Source organism: Monopterus albus, unplaced genomic scaffold (assembly GCF_001952655.1).
Source record: "Monopterus albus unplaced genomic scaffold, M_albus_1.0 scaffold117.1, whole genome shotgun sequence".
Lineage (NCBI taxonomy): Eukaryota > Metazoa > Chordata > Actinopteri > Synbranchiformes > Synbranchidae > Monopterus > Monopterus albus.
The window spans coordinates 332,352-349,545 of NW_018127997.1; the positions used below are offsets into that span (position 1 = coordinate 332,352).

The 17,194-nt window shown below is 42.8% G+C and overlaps 2 protein-coding genes across 9 annotated transcripts in view; both read right to left on the reverse strand.

The window, feature by feature from the left end:
* Positions 1-998: 998 nt before the first annotated feature.
* LOC109966680 (uncharacterized) lies at positions 999-1,749 on the reverse strand. The gene is made up of 2 exons (XM_020611731.1): positions 1,636-1,749; positions 999-1,550 (listed from the first exon to the last, which is right to left on the reverse strand). Exons 1-2 carry the CDS (start codon positions 1,747-1,749, stop codon positions 999-1,001), a joined length of 666 nt encoding a protein of 221 aa, XP_020467387.1.
* A 9,059-nt stretch (positions 1,750-10,808) lies between these two features.
* Positions 10,809-17,194, reverse strand: part of LOC109966676 (shisa family member 6) — a 72,402-nt gene continuing 66,016 nt past the window's right edge. For 4 of the 8 annotated variants that reach the window (XM_020611722.1, XM_020611720.1, XM_020611719.1 and 1 more), the window contains 3 exons: positions 15,187-15,339; positions 13,072-13,175; positions 10,809-12,847 (listed from right to left, as the gene is read on the reverse strand). In XM_020611722.1, coding sequence (XP_020467378.1) covers positions 11,990-12,847; positions 13,072-13,175; positions 15,187-15,339 — 1,115 coding nt within the window. In that variant the 3' untranslated portion in view covers positions 10,809-11,989. The remainder of the gene's footprint in view (positions 12,848-13,071; positions 13,176-15,186; positions 15,340-17,194) is intronic. The other 4 variants (XM_020611725.1, XM_020611724.1, XM_020611723.1 and 1 more) reach the window with 2 other exon arrangements.

Sequence of the window (17,194 nt, forward strand, 5' to 3'; positions counted from 1 at the left end):
CTCGTGGCCCTGGTACTCCAATGTTATTTTCCCATTGGGCTCGTGGCCCTGGTACTCCAATGTTATTTTCCCATTGGGCTCGTGCCCCTGGTACTCCAATATTAAAATCCCATTGAGCGCTCGTGTCCCTGGTACTCCGCTTTTTTAACATTTTCACAGCTTTCTGGCTCTCGTGGCCCTGGTACTCCAACGTTGAAAGCACATTGAGAGCTAGTGGCCTAGGTACTCCAATGTTAAAATCCCATTGGGAGCTCGTGGCCCTGGTACTCCAATATTAAAATCCCATTGAGAGCTCGTGCCCCTGGTACTCCAGTGTTATTTTCCCGTTGAGAGCTTGTGGCCCTGGTACTCCAATGTTATTTTCCCATTGAGAGCTCGTGCCCCTGGTACTCCAATATTAAAATCCCATTGAGAGCTCGTGCCCCTGGTACTCTGCTTTTTTAACATTTTCACAGCTATCTGGCTCTCGCAGCCCTGGTACTCCACTTTTTTAACATTTTCACAGCTTTCTGGCTCTCGTGGCCCTGGTACTCCATTGTTAAAATCCCATTGGGAGCTCGCGGCCCTGGTACTCCACTTTTTTAACATTTTCACAGCTTTCTGGCTCTCGTGCCCCTGGTACTCTGCTTTTTTAACATTTTCACAGCTTTCTGGCTCTCGTGGCCCTGGTACTCCGCTTTTTTAACATTTTCACAGCTTTCTGGTTCTCGTGGCCCTGGTACTCCAATGTTAAAATCCCATTGAGACCTTGTGGCCCTGGTACTCCAATGTTAAAATCCCATTGAGAGCTCATGCCCCTGATACTCCAATATTAAAATCCCATTAGTAGCTCTCGTGGCCCTGGTACTCCGCTTTTTTTTTTACATTTTAACAGCTTTCTGGCTCTCATGGCCCTGGTACTCCAATATTAAAGCAACACTAACAAAGAAACACATTAATCATGTTTCAAATTTCAAACAGTGCTTGGTTTTTATTGCTAGGACAACATCAAAACACAGTTACAGCACTGAATTTAATGTGTTGAGGTAGTATTCTGCAGTTGGTTGGCTCAACCTGGCAAGCTTTACATAGCACCTGGAGGTCCCAGCTGAGGGGGCTTCCTGCTCGTCTGAACTGGTCTTGTCCTCTTGAGAGGGCTTTGCAGAAGCCATCCTCAGGGCCTTCATTCTCAGTTTTCTAGTTCTGTAGCTTGTCTCTTTGTCCGGTAGAGCCACATAAAACCTCTCCGCAGTGCTGGGATCGTGGCACATAGATTTTGCCACCTGCTTTCTCTCCTTCTCAGTGAGGTGTTGGCTGGCCTGAGTTGAAACACTGCTCCGGATCTGGTTGAAGCTGATGCCACCTTGCATCCCAGAGTCTCGCCACGCCAGACGGAGGGAGATGGAGGGCTTCTCCATCTGCTTGCCTTGTACCGTGTGGAACACATACCGGCTGCTCCGACCTTCCATGCAGCACGTCCCTTCGCTCAGGTTTCGAAGCCACCCAATCTCCTCTCTATTAAGGATGAAGGCAGCTTGACTGAAAGATCGAGAGGTCTTGTGCTCATCCACCTGGGGAAATAATTGGCAGAAAATTAACATTTTCCTGTGGATAGGTGGGCTTCAGCTGAGCACATGAGTGGTGTAAAATACTGACCAGAACTTGGTATTTTTTCCCACGATTCCAACTCACACAGCTAGCCACACTTTCCTTGGTCATGTTAGTGAGTGCAACGGATCTGTGCCCCGTGAGGATGCAGAGGTAGCCCATTATTTATCCAGTGACCAGAGAATGCTCGTCCCCCTGAGGTCCACTGCAGGGGCCTATTTCAAGAAGGCGGTTTAACAAACTCAGAGTTCAAACCTGAACTCTGAGTTGACTTACCCAGAGTTGGAAAACTCGGAGTTTTCGGTTTCAGAACAGCTGAAAAGAGTTGGTTTAATCAACTCTGAGTTGTTTGACTCAGAGTTAGGCGCGTGCCACGCGACTATAAAAAGCCCTGAACAATGGAGTGAAGAAATTACGAGTCACCATGGCAACAGGACCAAGCCAAAATAGGTCTGCGTTTTTCCCCGACAGAAATGGATGTGCTACTACAAGCATATAGTGACTACGAGCCCATTCTGCAGTAAAATAAAATAAAAGAAAAGCTACCAAAGATGTTAAGGGCCGTCCGGTCCCTGTACGACCGGAGCAGGAGCTCTATAGTTGGGGTACAGAGAACCAGCACATACCCCTGGAATGGAGCTCCATGCGCCCGGTGCTACACTTCACCGCCGAAATGGAGCTCCATAGTTGGGGTACAGAGTACCACCACATACCCCTGGTTCACATTGCCAGCAGCTCAGAGTAGAACCGCTGCTCCTCATCGAGAGGAGCAAGCTGAGGTGGCTCGGGCATCTGTTTTGGATGCCTCCTGTATGCCTTTCTACCCAACTTCTAGTTGAAAGAGAAAGGATGACTTACCAAATAAACAGCTACCTGCTTTTCTCTTGCCTACATGTTCTCCTTTATCCGACAGAAGTGGGTTATTTTTTTCGGTATTTGGGGTCCGTGGCTACACTCTCATCATTTGACCCAGCTTTTGCTCTGTAACCTGGATTCAAACTTCTCCCAGCGGGGGTTGCATGAGCGCACGTTCGAGACTGCCTTTTGCTCCAGCAGCTGTAACCTTGATTCAAACTCCTCCAAGCGGGAGGACGTGTTTTCACTCGGAAGGATGGATGGAAGGTCACTCTCACAAGAAGGGGGATTCTCAAGGGGCTCCTCATCCTGGTGCTCCAAGCCCTCTTGCTCCTTGTCGGCAGGCCACTCAGCAATATCGCCCGTGTCCAGTGTTGACACCATGGGCGCATCGGGGTCGGAATCCCTCAGTTTAGCCAGCTCTCTGATGATGGCTGCCCTCTTGGCCTGCTTCACCATCGGTTCTCGTTGCTATTAACATAAAATGCTGATCATTTTAAATATTAAACTAACTTTAGATGGCGAAGACCATTTATTTACACCATATCCCAAGGGAAGTACCTGCGCTGAGCCCATGCCGTGCAAGTCTTGGAGGTGTTTGTCGAGGCGGGCAAGGGCTTTCTTCCCACATATGGCACAGTCTAGTTTTTCTGTTGTTCTGTGGTAGGAAATTTAGAGAAACCAAGTCATGGACATCCATGCAAATAACTGGTGCTCCGTAGTAGGGGGAAATGAGCTGGCCGCTACCCCTGTAGACAGAAGAGCAGGGATAAACTGGGTAATGGAGACTGTGCATCGACCTGGAAGGCGGTGGCTGGTGGTGTAGATTAAATCCAGGGGGGCCCAGAGGAGAGGTCCGAAGAGGAAGAAGACACTAGAGACGGCAGGGCAGGATAACAACTAGGGTGCTAACAAGGACTAGAGAGAACAAAGACAATCTTAGCATAAACTTGATAAAACAACATAACAACCACTGGCCTGAAGACAGAGAAAGAATTATAGACCAATATCCAATCTCCTGTTTATTTCTAAAATCCTTGAAAAAGCTGTTGCAAAGCAGTTATGTGACCACTTGCACAAGAATGATTTGTTTGAGGATTTTCAGTCAGGATTTAGAGTCCATCATAGTACAGAAACCGCATTGGTGAAAGTCACCGATGATCTTCTCCTACCCTCGGACAAAGGGCTTGTCTCCATACTTGTCCTCTTAGATCTCAGTGCTGCTTTTGACACCATTGATCACAGCATCTTACTGCAGAGACTTGAACATGTTATTGGGATTAAAGGAACTGCGCTAAGTTGGTTCAAATCTTATTTATCAGAAAGATTTCAATTTGTTCATGTTAATGACGAATGTTCCACACAAACTGAAGTTAGTCACGGCGTTCCACAGGGCTCTGTGTTAGGTCCAATTCTCTTCACTTTATACATGCTCCCATTAGGCAATATTATCAGGAAGCACAACATAAATTTCCATTGCTATGCAAATGATTCTCAGTTATATTTATCTATGAAGCCAAATGAATCAGGTCAGCTGGTCAAACTTCAAGCATGTCTTAAAGACATAAAGGCCTGGATGACCTGTAACTTCTTACTTCTAAACTCTGACAAAACTGAAGTCATTGTGCTTGGGCCTGAAAACCTTAGAAATCTGCTGTCTAATCATATAGTTACTTTAGATGACATAGCTCTTGCCTCCAGTACTACTGTGAGGAACCTTGGAGTCATCTTTGATCAGAATATGTCCTTTAAATCACACAAAATCCAAGTCTCTAGATCTGCCTTCTTTCACCTACGCAATATTGCAAAAATCAGGAGCATCCTGTCTCAAAGTGATGCTGAAAAACTGGTCCATGCATTTGTTACCTCCAGGCTGGACTACTGTAACTCTTTACTATCAGGATGTCCCAATAATTCCCTAAAAAGCCTCCAGTTAATCCAAAATGCTGCAGCCAGAGTACTGACAGGAACTAGCAAGAGAGATCATATCTCTCCCATATTAGCTTCTCCCCACTGGCTCCCTGTAAAATTCAGAATAGAATTTAAAATCCTTCTCCTAACATACAAAGCCCTTAATGACAAGGCTCCATCATATCTTAAAGACCTCGTAGAGCCTTATCATCCTAACAGAGCACTTCGCTCTCAGAGTGCAGGTTTACTTGTGGTTCCTAGAGTCCACAGAAGCAGAATGGGAGGCAGAGCCTTTAGCTATCAAGCTCCTCTCCTATGGAACCAACTCCCAGTCTCAGTTCAGGAGGCGGACACCCTCTCTACCTTTAAGATTAGACTTAAGACGTTCCTTTTTGATAAAGCTTATAGTTAGGGCTGGATCAGGTGACCCTGAGCCTTCCCTTAGTTATGCTGCTATAGGCCTAGGCTGCTGGGGGCCCCATGATGCTCTGAGTTTCTTTCCCCTCCCCTCCCCTCTCCCTCTCCTCTCCTCTCCTCTCCCCTCCTCTCTCTCCCTATGCTTCTATATGCCCCCATTACACATTACTAACTTTGTGTCTCCTCTCCCGTAGTGTGTCCTCTCTCTCTCCCTGTACCTTTCTGCAGGTTGCCCTGGCCCTGGAGCTCTATGTAGAAGGCCGCCCACCAAGAGCCGGGGTCTGTCGGAGGTTTCTTCCGTTAACGGGAGTTTTTCCTCCCCACTGTCGCCAAGTGCTTGCTCAAGGGGGATTTGTTGGGTTTTCCCTATGTAATAATATTGATAACAGTAAGGTCTAGACCTTACTTTGTAAAGTGTCCTGAAATGACTTTTGTTGTGATTTGATTTGATTTGATTTGATTTACTGAGCAGAGACTGGGAGAATGAACACAGGTGAAAAATTTAAATAATAATAATAATAACTCTGGCATTGCTGAGAAATTTTATTAATAGTTACAAGCAATTTCTAGAAATCCAATACCCTAACTCAAACCAATGGTACTGTGCATTATCAGGAATATTCATTTTATTCACAGTTTAGCATTAGCAATAGCAGTTGAATGAAGACATAAGAGGAATCAGCACTCTAGTTAATTGCACATCACCAGAGGAATCTCTACTCAAAATCATGGAAGGAATTGCAGAACAGCAAAGTTTCAGGATAGAAATGAGAATAAATGTGAATAAAAATGAATGTGAGTAAATGTGTTTTGACCAATACAGACTACATTTATAGCTTTCAGTGAAGAAGAAAAAATATCCGGAGTGGAACTAGCTGCATTCCTTTTGTTTTAACAACATCCCCTGCTTGGGAAATCCTTTTGAGGATAACAACTCAAGGATTTTCTTAGATTTAGTAATAACAGATTCTCTTCTAACAAAGTCCAAACATGACACCCTCTCTAAGTGCTCACAGCACCACACAGCAAGGGATAAATGGAGAAGTGGAGCGTGCAGAGCATTTTTTAAAACTCCTTTGCAATGGCAAGTGTGTCATTAATTCTTGCTCACAGAGTTGTACAGGCCAAGAATATGAGCTTCACTTTGGACCAAAGACTCCTCTAACTGCCCCTGTAGATCAACTGCTGTCTAGGTGTGAAATGAAAAGCCAGATGCCTAACAGCTCTCCAGAGTAGTTAATGATGGTACTTTATAGACTAAAGGCTAAAAACAGCATGGTGATTAATATTTCTTATTTGTGGGTATTATGAGTGTTCTTGGCATGATACTGGGAAGAGCATGCTGGAGTCAAGGAGGGGGATCTATCAAAGAGTTCATGCCTGGAATGGAAAAGAAGGTACCTTTAATCATCTGCTTTTGTGAGATGTCAGGTGGTTGCTAGGTGACAGGTCAGTCCAGAGAAGCTACCAGTGAATGCTATAGAGATGCCTTGGAAGTGTGTGGAAGAATGCGGAGTTTTAATGCATTAACTAATAACCATGGAGATGATGCTGTAAATTTCCACCTTTGTCTTCTGACTGCATGTGTACATTCTCCACATATTCTACATACCTATAAAACCTACGCTGTGATCATCTGACGGTGGTCGTTTGGTGGAAGATGGACTGATATGACTACATTCTGCATTCTGACATGTTTTTCTTTTTTTTTGACAGCTTTGGTGCTGAGTGGTCATTTCAGTACTACACTTCCCAGTCACCGCTTGTTAGCCATCAGTGTCTCCTCCACCCATCTAAAAATTCACATCACACTCCTGGGTGCTGACAAATGGGCTGTCGTGACAACCAACAGTGCAGCTAAGACACCTAGCTAAGAGTAAGTGTCACAACAGGTGAGTAAACTGCTGACAATGTTGTCTCAGCCTATGATTCAGTCTAACCCATTCTACTCTGACCCACGGTCAGCTGTGGGAGAAGGGCTAGATTAGGTGATCACAATCCTGGTGCAATATGAAGGCCTCAACTCACATCCCATTGTAGCCAGTGTCATCTGCTGTGCATACCACATGCAGGGGTGCCGTTTTTGGCTAGGACTGGAGATGGGGGTAATTAGCTTTGACAGAACTAATGAGTTGTTAATTAAATGTTTATCTGAATCTGGCATCTGTCGTAAAACAAACGTCTGTTAGCTGCCTACAATCTCTGGATTATCAGAAATAACTAGGGTCCTGCATGCAGGGGGATACGCTGGGAGAGGATGGTGATTTGGGGCATGTTTTTAGCAGTCAGGCAGAAACTAGTCACAGAAACAGCCCCCTGCTGTGTGTGTATTTGGAGCTTACTGTGACATTCAAGCTGGCACTTGTGTACTAAAACACGCAGATTTTTTTTTTTTTATTATTAATAGTTATTTTGGATTGATTTAAAATTTTTAATCTATTAACATCTGATTGAAGTTCTGTAATCGAAGCCCATCTTTAGTTAGATTTTAGAGACGTAAATCATAACAGGGTCAGTAAACTTGTGTATTCATTTTTGTTTGTGCTGCTCATAACATTAAAATCTTTAATGAAATAATAATTTTCTTTGCTTTTAATAACAACTTTTGTTTTTCCAGAATCACAGATTGATTGATTGATTGATTGATTGATTTACACACTCTGGATATTGTACAGAATATACTGAGAACTGTCTTTATTGGGACTGTTTCAGCACTAAATAATGATTCCAAACAGGGCTGTTGTCAGAAAGGTTTTTTTTTGTTTATTTCTGGGAAAACACTGCTATCTAATTTTTTTCAGGGTGGCCACAGCATTTAATTGTTTGGACATCACCTGGTGCACTCCACCTGAACAAACCCCAGACTCACCTTGTACTTGGATGCAGGAGAATGCTTGCTGCAGGTTCAGATGCTTGTCTAGTAATTCAAACTAAGCTAAGCCTTGTGTTTGGTTTCTACTGGCTGTTTAGCTACAGTATATAGCCTTTATTTACTCAGGTAATCTTAATTAATATGACACTATACAAGGGCATACGAGCATCATGCAGACATCTCTGAAAACATCCAAAATTTTAATTAATCAGATGGGAACAGACTTTAGTAGGAGACATTTATAAACAAATATGATATGTGTATAGTTATCTTCTTGTTCCTAGGGAGAACCATCTGATTTCTCATATTGTGGTGGGTGTGATGTGTTTTGTAATAAACTGTATACAGCTCAAATTATTATGTATTGCATGATCATATTTGCTAAATTGATTTAGTTATTTATGGATTATATTTGTTTTAGTTTTTTTACTTAACTGTTTTTCAGACCAAACCAGACTGTAGTTATCACAGCTTTCAGTGAGGAAAAAAAGTGAAAGTGCTGTATAGAGTTACTGCATCTCTGACTAAACAACATTCTTTGAATAAGAAACTTTCTGAGAATCAAAAGTGAAGGATTTCTTTCTAAGTCCAGACATGACAGCCTCTCTGACGGTGCTCAGTGCACCACAGTGCAAGGGACACAGAGTGAAAACTAAATTTTTTAAACAACAAAATAAGCGCTCTGCCCTGGATCATGTTTGCATTAAAAGTGTAAGAGAAGGGTATTGAAACACACTGTTGAAGAAACATCTGCCATGTGAGATGGGGAAAGACAGTTTGAAAGCTGTTGATTATTTTATGGAAAGCTCTGTTCTTGGCCAGTTTTGACCTCTTCCTTTTACTTGAGTTGCAGTGCTTATCCCAGGCTTATCATAGCCATCTTACCTCTGACACCTCAGCTGCTCTCCCGTCCATAGATTCTTTTTGATTGTAGACTCATTTTCATTTAAATGCTGATGGGTTGGTGGATCAGTGTAAATTGGAAACCCAAACTTATTCTGCTTTTTTCTTGTCCTTCCTCTTTTTGTGTGTTTGTGGAGGAGTGCAAATTGCTGGCACTTTTGTTTGCTGTTAGGGTTGTCATTTGTGCCAATGGATTTCCATGAATTTAAAGAAGGTCTGAAATTATTCTGACCAGCATTAACATCAGGCAAATTAATTCAGATGTCAAATTGAAGGACTGCCCCAGTTAACATTGGTGCCATACATCATGGCAAAAATTTCAGTTAAAGATGTGGGTCTGGATGTGACGTACTGTCAGATAAGACGTGTTATATTCCGCTTCTGTAAAATCCAACCTTTGCATTTTCACTTTTCAGAGGCAGAGCTGCTCTGGAGGCAGAAATAATCTGATTGGTTGCATTACACTTTAGTGTGCAGGGACAAGAAGGATATTTACAAACTCACAAACTCATTAGCTGAACGTTGTAATGAACAAACTGAATTAACTAGAATTACCGCTTTGCAGTTGTATGCCTCTGCCAACCAGTCAAATTCATGGGTATGGGACAGAAGTGAGGTCACTGACCTTAACCTTTGACCACCAAAATCTAATCAGTTCATCACTGAGTCAAAGTGGACGCTTGTGCCAAATATGAAATAAGAATTTTTTTTGATGGGCAATAAAACGCTAAGGATTAAGTTAATAAGGATAATCAACTTTATTTGGCCAAGTATGTTACACACAAGGAATTTGTTTCCAGTACAGAACCGAGGCAGCCATCTGCAGCGCCAACTCAACCAATGGCTCTAACCATCAGGGACAACTTGGGGGTTCACTGTCTTGCCCAAAGACACTTCGACACATGGACTGCAGGCACCGAGATTCAAACCTCTGATCCTCTGGTTGGGAGATGACTGCTCTACCCACTGAACCACAGTCACCCCACAAAAGTTTTTCATGCAGATTTTGTGTTATAAATCTGTATCAGTATGTAGTTATTTTGTTCCCTCAGAGCATTATACAGCTGCTTACACAGTCTTTATGCCTGATAATTTGCAAAGAAACAGGACTCGTGTCTAAAATGGTTTATACTACTGGGTGATCAAAGAGCATGTTTGGATTTGAAGGTCAAAACACATCTTGACACATGTTAAAGGTGCACATGTCACACATGTCAAAGATTTTATACCTGTATATTTCATGATAAATCAAGTGAAAATGGGACAGGACTTGGTGCCTGAGCTACAGTATACCCCCTTTATGAGAATCAGCCATGATTTGGTCCATACATAGGCCTGCCATGTAGCAAAGGTTATAAGCAGCATTTTTCAAACTGCAAATAGTCATTTGGAAATGACCAGCAATAAAAATCTGCTAAATGTCTGAAACAGTGACTGCCAGACTGAAGAGGTGGTCGGGAGCCATTGAGCTAGAGTCAAATTCCTTTTATTTTTGATAATACTTGGCAATAAAGTTTATGTTTATGCTTCTGTTGCACAGAATAGGACAAAGAGCAAAACCCAGGGTTAACATTGGTTTGACTATTTGAAGTTTCGAGTGTTAAAAGCCACCAAAGGACTTTAATTTGTTTCAGATGTGCTATTCTTCTTTCTGGATGCATTAGCATCTAAAGTTTTTTCTTTGTTTTCTTTTTTAACATTAGTGACCTAGCGTGGTCATGATTGTACCTTCAAGCTTTGTGTAACATTAGTGCTTTGTGTCACATTAGCAGTAACCAGAGTGTTCTACTGGTTTGCAAAATTGTACTTGTTAGTCAGCTAACACTAGCTTCGGACTGGAGGATTTTGCAGTTGAACAGTTTGTGGTAAGCAGGCATCCATAGCCTAACCAAGTCTTGATGCCTGTTATTATGGGATCTGTACTGCCAACCTGATTTGTTCTACACATGTGCAAAGAAGCAGTTTACCTCAGTGTCATATCATCTCACCTTATAATCTTTTTCTAACCTAACCACTCAGGACACAGCCGCTTTTGCATGTGTAGAAGAGATCAGGTTTCAGGTACAGGTCGGGTAGTGGCAATGCCTTTAGTCCATAAACTACTGTATATCCTGTATAGCTAACACTCACAAGATTTGCCAAATCTGGAGTACGACAAAGACATACAATGGCAATGCCATGAATCAGTTTTTAAAAGCAGACAGAAACAGAACACAGATATTTCTCACAGAACAGTGTTGAATGTTTAGAAAAATATGGACAGTTTATTTGACCCTTCTTTGACAAGCATTATAATTCATTTCCATAATGTTTAACTCCTCTGAAGTCAATGGAACACAGTCTACATCCAAATACTAACAGTGGTATATCTGTTATCAACAACACATTCATTCACTTCTCATTCTACAAACAGTTTTGCAGAGACACACAGAGTATAGTATTAATTTATCCTGTCAAATACTTGGTTAAGTGGGTTTCTTTTCTGAGCTCACGAAACAGTGATTTATAGTAGTTTTTTTTTAAGAGTCTTTTGAAAACAGACAGTCTAATACAAAGTCCATCCAGTACAGAGTTGTCCATAATACTGCTTCTAAAATAGCTTATTTACAATCATCTACTGGAAGCAAAAAAAGACCCTTGCTTTAAGAACAAAAAAGCTAGCCATCACTATTCAAAGTAAATTTAAAAAAAACCCAGAGGAGATGTTTTTATCAATTGTGCTTTGTAACCCACAAAACCACTTCATTTTTGGAAATGGAACATCTGTCAGAGGCACCAAATAGAAGTGCTAATAACATCCATTTCAATTTCTCTCTTTGAGATCCTCTAGAGCTAGAGTAGGGCAGGGCATACAAATGGTTGTTTTTTATTGATTTATTTATATATTTATAAAGTTATTACAAGCTCATCCTAGTTCATCACCTGTGGTTGTGTTGTGTTGCACAACAGAAGTCATAGGAAAATCGGTCCTTGTGTTTAACCATGCAAAGCCCTTTAAGATTTGCCAGAAAAGGTCAGAGAATACATTTGCTGGACAAAGGGGGCTGATACAGGCTTACACAGACACGATCAGTGTTCTCTCACTAAAACATGTACAGAATTAGGCTTGTGGCTGAAAAGGGTACGCAAGATAGTGGAAATAATAGTAGGCAAGTTAGCTGGATATCACCACATCTCCCCCATCCCTAACCCTGTCTGGCTTCAGCTCTAGCTGAGTCTGTGTATGTAGTGTACAGTGTAGCTCATTGTTCCGGTCTCTCACAGTAGACTAGTGAATGCTATTGGTCCTGGAATCTCTGACTTTGCAGAAACCTCAGTCAAAGAAAGTGAAATCATCACTAACCACCACTCTCAAACAAGGCCAGTGTATCCACGTACCCAAGTCAACTCCACTCCTTGGCACAGTGCTTCTTCCTGTGCCGTTTAGGTAGTTCCTTGCTACTGTTACACCGTCACCTCAGTCTTGCTGCCTGTGCGGTAGTGCTGTGGCTGTTGTGGCTGCTGGTGGTGCTGTGGGATGTAGTGGAGCTGTTCCACAGTGTGAGTCCGCCTCGAGGCAAACGCCTGCCTCTTAGATGCTGTCTGATTCATGACTAAAGTGCTGGAGAGTCCAGTGCCTCCTGCCCCCTGTGCTCCGCTGCTTCCGCCACCACCATTGTTAGAGGCACTGGGATGGGAGTGCATTTTGGTCATCTTGTAGCGATCCATAAGAGGCGTGGTTGGTATGAACACGTCTGTGTGTGAGATGGCACGTGACATTGATCTGTCACTGCCATAAAACCCACCAGAGATGCTGCTGACCATGCCGCGCTTCAGAGACATCATTAGCTTGTCTGGTGAGAGCAGAGGATCCTGGGATAGGAGGCGATCTTGTGAGTACAGGCGTTCTTGTGAATACAGTCGGTCTTGAGAGTAGTGGCGGTCTTTTGGGTAGAGGTGATCCTGTGACAGGTGTCGGTCCTGAGCATACATGCGGTCCTTGGAGTACAAGCGATCTTGGGAGGTGTAGCGGTCATGTGGGAGGAGGCGCTCCTGGGACCGAAGACGTTCAGCGGACAGAAGCTGTTCATCTGACAGGATCCTGCCTCCATACGGGGACATACCATTAGAAGGCATGCTGTAATCCTGCTGTGGGGCCCTCTGTGGGGACAGGACGCGGTCCTGAGACATGGCCCTCTGGACACGACGGGGCCTCTGCCTCTGCTGGGCCTGCTGCTGTGAAGACTGTGACTGAGGAGGGGCCTGGGAAATGGACGACTGTGGGGGCTGGCTCTGGAGCTGCTGCTGCTGTTCCCTGTGCTGCTGAGCAAAAGATGAATGAGGTCAGTTTAATCACAAGCTGAGGGCTAAAAGGCTCTGCCACCGGCCACTACAGAAAGACATGAAAAACAAGCTACAGCCTCTAACACATTCAAATCTGGAGACTTGGAGATAGCACTTATGCTTTGCCTCACAGAGTATGAAAAACAGAGAACATGACCTTGTTCAGATGTGTGCACATTTAAACCGAACACTTGTGTACCTACCTGTTCTTGAGTGATTTTCAGAACATGCAAGGGAAGAGTGCCTCTTGCTGCAAGGTCAGGCAGGTGGCGCTTATGAGTGTAGTAGTCTTCGACTTCTTTATCTGCTGCAGAGGACATGGGAATAAAAACAGAGGGAAGAGGTGAAGAGGGAGTGAAGGCAAGAGGAAGCGGGTAGGTGTTAGAATGCAAGGGGAGAGGTCGGATAAAGTGGGATTGGAGAACACTGAATACAATGTGCCGTATAGTGTTGGCAAATCCATCTGTGTTTCACCTTTACAAGCTCATGGAGGGCAATAGAAAATGGAGAAAGAATCACAGTCTGTATTACATGCTAAGCACATAACATTCACACAACCAGGCTTCATCAGGAATTCTACAAGCATCTCCGGCTGTGGGTGCAAACTCTTTAAAGGTCAAGTGAAAGTCTATAAACAAACATCATCATATTATACAGATATAGAGGGAAGCACGCAGGCACCTCAGCTACATGCTGGAAAGCGAATTGTGTTATTGTACAGTCACATCACAGTGTTTTAATGTCCTTGAGTTGATGTTTTACTTGTCTACAAACAACTACACCATGCATTCAGAAGCAGATCAAAAAGACAAGAATACACTTCCAGAGACAATAGAGTGTAGGAGTGAAAGTAGCATCAAGTGCATGCCACACAACACAAACCCATGCATAAAGACGTGTCTTTGTGTACATAACAACACACATAGTGCTGCACATTTCCAACAAAGCTTTCTTACAAAGAGACAAAATGCAGCATAAATCATTCAAAAACAAAAAAATACTGTATAAGTTCACTGTTAACAAGAGCAATTTTTTTTACTAAGTCAGCAGTGAACACTTATGCCATTTATATGGTGGAAATAAATTATGGAGAGCAAACCCATTAAGAATTTGGAGATGAGGCAGAGTCTGAGCCTGTCTTTTTCAATAATGGGTGCAGCAGTGTTCACACCACCTGTCAAAATTATACTCCGCCAAAATCCCCTTTAGCAGCAAGCCACAGGTGCCTGCTTCAAATCAATTCATTATGAGAGATAATAAAAACAAGTTGTTCATTTCTCAACCATAATAGTCTCAAAGATCTGGGCAGGGCATTGCAAACTTGTCAACCACATTACCACAGAGCAAATGAATATCTTGTGATGTATACTGTCCTGCACTGCGCTGTTCTTCTTCAGTTTGATACCAATTTGCATTAATAATCAGTAGCATTCTTCACTTTCTATTATGGCAACAATGGAAATGTTGCTCCTTCCAGCACAATCCAACATTGTCTTTCAATGTGCTTTGAAAGCAGAAAGAAAGCTGGGAAGACTGAAGGACACTGCCTGAGGATAGTTGTTTCATTCTCTTCTGTGGGCTAACAATTGAATTCATTTGGTCTTGTTTTACTGTCTATCAAAAACTAGTATGCAAGTAAGTAAATAGGGTAACAGTGAATCCCTGAATCTTGGCATTTAGTTTGAAATGGTGTCTTGGCAGCTACCAGTGTGGAGTGAGCCCTGACGGGATCAATTGTAGTTCATCAGCCTTCACTTTGACTGCAAGCCAGCAGTGAAGTGGGGCAGGCATGATGAAATTACACAACCCTTAAGGAATATTTGCATTCCACTTAGAAAATATCATGAGATGAGACCTCATTACACAGCAGAAATCCAGCATAGAGCCAAAAAATCAATACTGAGCCAGGCCAGGCACAAGAAGCCGCTTAATGTACTTATACGCTTCAAGAGAAACAGGGGCTGCAGCCTTTAAGTGGAGACAGGGGAAGCATGGAATATCAATGGCTTCTAGGTTCTTGAGATGACTAGGGTGATTTCATGAAGGATCAGAGTTTGGGTATTTTCTGGTTCTGATCCAAGGCCCTCTCCAGCCACTGAATATTTTATTTAGTGGGGAGCTGCAAAAAAGTATTTTTTTTTCTACTGTTTGATGTCCTTAGTGCAGCTGGCAAATCATTTTCACAGATGAAAACTTCAGAGCCACTCAGTAAGTCCCAATCAGGGGTCAGGAAAGCATACTTAATGCAGTAATTTAATCATGCAGGGCATCAGGGCAGGGAGCCTACTCTTGCATTAGTGCAGCGAACTTGGACCTACTGAGTTTCTTCAAGGACGAGAACCGGTCGAGGTCTGGTTTGACAGCCGCCTCGTAGGAGGGCGGCAGGTGTGACAGGCTCTGGAAGGAGCGTGAGAAAGACAGGTCGTAGGGCTCCGTCTGCGAGGTCAGGATGCCGCTTATCCGATTGTTCTCTGGAGACACATACATACATATACAAACACAGAAGAGGGAAGAGGAAAAAATGGACGGGCTGGTTTCTCCTGTCCCACCCACCGCCCACCCCTCCAAAAAAAAACAAAACCTAAGGATGAGACCCCAGACAACCATCATGGAACACCTGCTGAGGTAGAGAGGGGAAGACTGTGCTGTCGAGCAGGCTGGAGCTTTAGCTGTACAAATATTTCCTGGTGGCAGAGAAGCTATAAAATAATGTCCATAGTAATTCCATTGGTATAAAGAAAGAATCCATGTTGGATTCCTGAACAGAAGTGAATTTAGTTAAGCAGCGAGAGGTGTAAATGATGTATTCTTCTTGCCAGGAATACAGTATAGCCATTGAGGACACAGAGGACATGTGCTTGGTATTATCTCTGGAAATCTGGGGGTTGTAACGACCCAAGGAGAAAGTCACTTTTGTACAAACGCCCATAAACACGAGTTGGAAATAGCTGGTTTTGGTAGGTATTTAGTTATTTGAAGTCAACAGATTTATTATTGATATAATATATAGTTTACCTGAAGGACATTAGTTAGTGAAATTCATGTGATGCAATTAGTTACAGAACAGTACAGAAACCCCACTACTCTGTCTCTTATTGAACTATTAAAACACGCAGTACCCTCACTGTTGTAGAGTTTTCATAGAGAGTGGTGCTTCTTGGCTCACAAACAACACTACACTGGCTAGCAAAGAGCACACAGGACCTAAGTTTCATTTTGGCCTTTTGGCAAGTTCTGTTTGAGGTTCTTCTCAATCCAGTAAGGCAGCATGAGATAAACAGAACAATGTTACTTCTATAATGTGTTTTAGGGTAGACAGTACATGTTGGGTTTGAATTTATCTGAACCAGTTCATTTCCAAACTACTGGCATCCCTGACCTGCATAATCTGCTGCATAACAAAAATCATCTCAGGGCACATTACACACAGTAGACAAACCAGCAAAAGTGACTGTCAGCGTTGATGAGAAACCAACATGTCTTACTTGAATGTGTTGCACACTGCTTTTTGTTACAGTAATAAAACACAACTAGGACAACTAAAAATTCAATATGAAATTCATTAGCTTGGCCTGTATCCACAATGGAGCTGGCTATCAGAATCCTACCCTAGTCCAATTATTCAATTTTACAGTTTTTAGGCCAAAAGACAAGTTAAAAAGGAACAGTTCTGTTCCAATCAGAATTATATCTCTGTATTTTGTAAATAGCTTTTAAACAGAATTTAGACACCTTATGCAGGGAAATAAAGTCCACAGAAAATGTAATCTAATGGTCAAAGATATAAAATGTGAAAAAAAATAAACAAATTAAACAGACGTTAATGTTTGGCCAGTCAAAAAAGTTTTGAGGGGCGGTTGGCGCCTGGGGAATGAGGACTGGCTACGGCCCCGGATGTTAGGTTTCTATACCTTCTAGGTTAATATCACAAATAATAGGACTCTTACTGTCAAGTATCATCTCACTTACCTCTTGCCTTTCAAGTTTAACATCACTTATTCAAGAAAAGTTTCTTTGCCTGACCTATAGCTATGCTAGCGATGAGTGCATCTGCATTTGGGAAATGGTTGCATACCTAAAACTCCAGCACGCTGGTGGCAGTGATAGGGGAGTATAGGCAGTCACGTCAGACACTGAGCATGTGGTGCGGGACTGACTTGACAGGCGACATGGTGGTTTGACGAGAGGAAACAGTGGTTCAAAAAAAAAAAAAGAGAGAGACACCACAGGAAACAACAGATGTGTGCTGGAGAGTGACCCTGCTTGTGACAGTGCTGTGATGTGATCTGGGACAGGGCAGGGAGCAATGCCTGGACTGGCTGTTGT

Excerpts from the sequence above, each read along its gene's own strand:
- LOC109966680 (XM_020611731.1), bottom strand. The coding sequence starts at position 1,749 with ATGGGCTACCTCTGCATCCTCACGGGGCACAGATCCGTTGCACTCACT. Across the intron at positions 1,551-1,635 it reads GGAAAAAATACCAAGTTCTG|GTGGATGAGCACAAGACCTC; the intron begins GTCAGTATTTTA and ends TTATTTCCCCAG.